The sequence below is a fragment of the Fragaria vesca genome, unplaced genomic scaffold, assembly GCF_000184155.1.
Source record: "Fragaria vesca subsp. vesca unplaced genomic scaffold, FraVesHawaii_1.0 scf0512988, whole genome shotgun sequence".
NCBI lineage: Eukaryota > Viridiplantae > Streptophyta > Magnoliopsida > Rosales > Rosaceae > Fragaria > Fragaria vesca.
Window position 1 is genome coordinate 14,949 of NW_004443405.1, and position 5,505 is coordinate 20,453.

General features: G+C 34.8%; 1 protein-coding gene across 1 annotated transcript in view; it reads right to left on the reverse strand.

The window, feature by feature from the left end:
• Positions 1-3,581: 3,581 nt before the first annotated feature.
• The window catches only part of LOC101305714 (putative L-type lectin-domain containing receptor kinase V.1-like), a 26,105-nt gene continuing 24,181 nt past the window's right edge, over positions 3,582-5,505 (reverse strand). Inside the window, exons 13-14 of the mRNA XM_004309568.1 lie at positions 4,030-4,105; positions 3,582-3,674 (exon numbers count right to left, since the gene is read on the reverse strand). Of these exons, the coding sequence (XP_004309616.1) occupies positions 3,582-3,674; positions 4,030-4,105 (169 nt within the window). The remainder of the gene's footprint in view (positions 3,675-4,029; positions 4,106-5,505) is intronic.

The window sequence follows — 5,505 nt, forward strand, 5'->3', positions numbered from 1 at the left end:
ACCATTCAAACCATAAAGCTGAGCCACAAAGAAACATTAACATTGTAGGCAAAGTTGAAAGAAAAGACCTACGTTTTAGAATAGCTGCAAAGAGAATAAGCAAGCCTGAATCTAGAACTACATAAAAACCAAAATGCGCAATTAATCAAAAACATAATTAGTGAGGAATCTGAAGCAAACAGACAACAACATTGTAACAAAAATTGAAAAAGAAAAAAAAAGGAACAGACACCCATACGGAGAAATTGATGTCGTCCATCTTGAGGAAAAAAATTAATATCAACTCCACAACAACGAAAGCACTTTTTCACTCTTTCATATACTAGGGGATTTCACTTGGAAAAGAAAATGTTCTATACTAATGGATTCGGGTCCATAACCATGGGTTCCAATGTACGAGACCACATGGAAAGAGAGAAATTGGTTGCAAATGGGTGTTTGCTAAAAAGGAAGGATCTCAATAGAACTGCCGAATCGGAAAAATTGGGTGCTATCATATAGCTTTGTATCCGCTAAATTCGCGAGTTGGAGATAAGCGGACTCGAACCGCTGACATCCGCCACAGGGTAAACTACCGCCTCTCAGGCCCCCGACTAATTCTACCATAGAGGCCAACGATAGACAAGAACTGACTCAGACTTAGTACATACTCCTTTATTTATTTTCCAGCACTATAAAGCAAATGAAAATATCAAACACACTAGAACCACAGTTCGATCTAATTGAACGAACCCAAAAGATTGAAATCCTTGATCTAACTAGAAAAATATAAAAATCCAAGCAAATACCAAATACAAATGTGACAAAATATAATTTTTTCACTCACCTTGATCCAACACCAAGGATTGAAACCTTTGGAGCTAATACTGGCTCCAATTATCTCTTCAATTTTGTGATTGCTTTTGGTAAATCGAAAATCAGTGACCTGCGCGCAACCTCAATGATAAGAAAAAGTGATTTAAATCGTTCTGTTCGGCCCTTATACACAAAGTCTGATAGTTATAGTTGATCAATTTCAAATTGCATGCAACTTTATAAAAGAAATCATCAAAATTTTGCAGAACCCCAAATGTAAAGACATTAGTTTTATATCAAATAACATTGTAGGCAAAGTTGAAAGAAAAGACATACATAAAGGCTGCAACTGCAAAACATATTAACAGGGTAAGGAGTAACCTCTGGATTTTTTGGTTAAGCTTCGATTTGAACAGCTGCTTGCTAACCGACTATGTTATTTTACACTCCAATAGGCGTAATGTGAATCATTTCTAGAATCCTTGTGTCATTGTAATTCTAGAAAGAAAATCTTGGTTTTCTGAGCTTCTTGAATACAGGATTGAAGACCATACTGCATTTTTCAAATGTCAATGAGTCTTTGGGAAGAAAAAAGAAAGGGCCTCAGTATTGTGTTTGATATGACATATTTTAAAAAGTTACCTATCAATGACAAAGAGACCAATAACTTACAGCCGAACAACAATTACTGTAAACAAGTCGATAAGTATGAAATTCCAGGGGAATCCTCATCTAAGTAGACTGAATTACTGATTGATTCTAAATAAGCTCCCTGAAACAGCTAAAATATCCATCAAAACCCCACCTTGACTCTAAAATAACTTCTAGTAGGTACAAAAAATTTCCGGCACCATTATATAGCCTTGTTTCCTTGCTTTCAAAACTATTAAGGATGCAGATAGAAGGAAACATACACATAGATGCAACCGCAGCATGTATAGCAAACCTAAAACTCACTTTGCTTCAGTTTTCATATCTAGTTGGTCCCAATCCAATTAATAACCTTTCCAAAGCACCCAATTGCACCATCACGCAAATCCATATATAACTTGACACCACCAAAATACACACCTTACAAACCCCAACATAATAAATTCTAATTAAACAATGAGCATGAAAGAAAACATTAAATCAATAATTATACCCAGAATTGGCTTTTGCCATTCAAAATCGGCAGCCTCAAAACAAGATCAAATTCTGATTACTAGATAAAAACCCTAAATCCAACCACAGCCAAAATCTCAACCCCCAATTATCCTCAACAATTTCCCAATTCCCAAACCCAATTTGACAGAGACTATCCACAAATAGGCACAGCAACAGCAACCAAAATCTGCCCGCAAAATCAAAAAATAAATAGTTAGCCTTAAAGTTTATACAGTGAACATAAGGAGACAAAAATTTCTTAGCTAATGAAATATAAATCATAAAAAATTGAAACAATCTAATAAACTTTTCATAAAACTCTAACCACAGTTTCAACTGGCCGAATATTACAGTAAATTTATTTGCGAGCATGTTGGACCAATAAAAAAGAATCCAAAACAAACCCGCCACCTGAACACAGAATACCATAAAATTCATAATTGAATAGAAACAATGAAAAGGAGTTGTGATGTTGAAGATGCATAACAGTCTCTCCCAAAATAAATAAAAAATAAGAGCAATTCCTACAATGAAGCATATCTTCATCATCCCCAGTACACCATCATTAACTCAACAATAAAGCAATATTGAGAAAACTGTTTTCTGAGCAAGATACTTGAAACATGATTGAATTGAAGTTTTAGCCGTCAATTTAATCCACAATACCGCATAGGAAACAGATTATTCGCATGTAAAAGCTGCAACTGCAAAACATATTAACAGACACAGGTAAGGAGTTACCTCTATCGATCAAAACAAGAAGATATAACAGGTTTTCATGACGTTATCTTTGAATTTATGAAATGACATTATGAAATTCCAGGGAATCCTCATCGAAGTAAGACTAAATTACTGATTGATTCTAAATAAGCTTCCTGAGACAGTTTCAATATCCATCAAAACCCCACCCTGACTCTAAAATAACTTCTAGTAGGTTCCGGCACCAGTTATATAGCCTTGTTTCATTGCCTCCAAAACTATTTAAGAAGGCAGATAAAAAGAAACATACAGATTCGTTAATAACAAAACATTGCTTCACTCAACAAAAGGGTATATAAGAAAGATAATATTTGTTTAGTGTTTTTACACGTTTAGTACGTGAGTGATGGGATGCATATCACTTTGATGCAGTAGATAACATACGGACATGAAACATTTTTCAGCAAAGATGCCTTTATTGACAATGCAGACATTGAAACAACAAAATATGCTAATGAAATCTGTGATTTGATCAAAGTTTTTTCTGTTCCTTTTTGTTTTCTTCTTCTTTCCTATTAATTTTGAAAATACTTGACCAATTCAAACGTTCAGGAAACTTAGTTGGTAATTTGTTATAACATTACACTTGATGTCTCTGTTTTATTCTTATGCAGATTGTAAAGAGTTTCAATTACAGTATGCTATCAGAAGGAATATGACCACATTCTAGCTATTTGGTTATATGATATAATCATGCCCAACTGACATGGACTTGACACGAATTACAGTATGCTATCAGAAGGAATAGTTCATAGATAGCTAACCGTACAAAGTTGAAAACCAATCATGTCCTGACGGACAAAATACACAAGACTCTGTGTGGCCGAGTTAGATGACTTCTGTAGAGTGGCTTGATCAATAGAGACAAACGCGGCAAACCCTCAAATCTCAAGTCTCTTTGCATTCTGGACAAGGAATACGTCCCGAATGCAAAGGGACTTGAGATTGTACCATGGCAATAATACGTCCTTGACCTGAAATTGACCAAAGATAAAAGTACCAATGGATCAATTCAAAGAACAAAGATCAACGAGCAACACTCCAACATGAAAACAATAATACAGGAATAGATAAAACACACTTAGAACATAATAAACTCCTCTCTTCTTGAAACGTAATGGTTCAGCGCACAACAGGAGAGTTAATTAGTTATAAAGCGTACTGCATCCTACACAACAGAAATCTGATCAGAAATGATACTGAAACTATAATAGGAATAGTGAGTTGTATAAACACAACAGCTACATACCGATCAATAACATCAATTGGTGGACGATAATTTTTCAGACTTCGTTGGTTTTTTTTTTTTTTTCCATTGTCAGCCAGTACATATCCATTGCAAATGAGATTCTGAAAGGCAGGTTTGCCAAATAATGCAGTAGATAACTCCACAGGAGCATAGAACCTGCATATTCAGAAGGAAACAATGAGGCCTAGCTTAGACATTGGAAACTTGTGCTCAAGTTAGGATAAAAGCTGACACAAAGGAATCTAATCCTACGATAGGCGGCCGACAATCATTATATTAATTAAAAAAGAACGAAAAAAAAACCTCACTGCCCCTCAAGTCTCATATACGGAACTTGAAATTTATACATTAGAGTTTGCGGGAATAGAAATAAGTAACATCATCCTGACTTGATCTCTCAGACCAAAAAACTGTAGGTGAGCAGAAAAGTATCCCAACTAAAGAGTATTAGCATATAAATAGTTACCTTAAAAAAAAAAAATTATTGAAATTTAACTGTCCCAAACGAATCCCTAAACCCTATATGACACCATGAAAGTGAAAGCTACATCTAATTGAATTAGGAACGTGCAGATAGAAAGGTAACCTTATACTATAACTGCCTCCCAGTAAACAGATTAAAAGAGCAATGTCTCTTTTCTCGTCAATCGCCTTGCTTACCACGGAAACTGTTTCCAAATGTCTACCCTTCACATATGCACCTGCTTCCCAAGAAATAGTATCTCCCGACAGTTCACTCACCATCAGGGTCAATGGCTTATTACCAAATATATACAAACATGCACCAGACTAATTGGCCTCTAATTAGAATAATTTCAAACTTTTGATGAATCTGCCGTTTTGTTTTCAAACTTTTGATGTAATTAGAAAATAATTAGAATAATTTCAAACTTCAGGCCCTTTAACCTCTTGTGATTGCACCTCACATAGATATTTGTCAAGTTGTCGAGAAACTTTAAAAGATATGGAACCACCTCTAAAGTATTGTATACAAGAATTAGAATCAGAAGTGGATTGTTTTAACTGAAACAAAGATATTTTATTCATAAACAATGGAACTCAAATATAATGCAAAACTGACAAGCTTTAACAAGAGAACATAAAAACCACACAACCAAACTGCTTTTGGAAACCTCAAAAACCAGTTCCAAAAAGGAATCTCAAAGAGAATGCGAATGAACTAGACTAAAAGAAATCTCAATTATAATGACATTAAATAAACAAGATTGTAATCGAAAAAAGCTACGAAAACGGCAAATTGAACAAATACAAGGCTATGCCTGATGAAAGTTATGAAAGCTTCAGTTTCCTTGAGCTAAAGTAAGCATGTGAAGCAAAATCCTTGCACGAAATTTAAGCTTCAAGTAAGCTTAAGTTTATTAAATTTTGAGTAAAAAATAAAAGACAATATTTTCAGTATTCAGAGTGTCAAGCAAACAATTTGACATCTTACCGGCTCAATAAGCTCTATGTCATTCACTTCAGAGAGAGAGAGAGAGAGAGAGAGAGAGAGAGAGAGAGAGAGAGAGAGAGAGAGAGAGAGAGAGACGAACGTA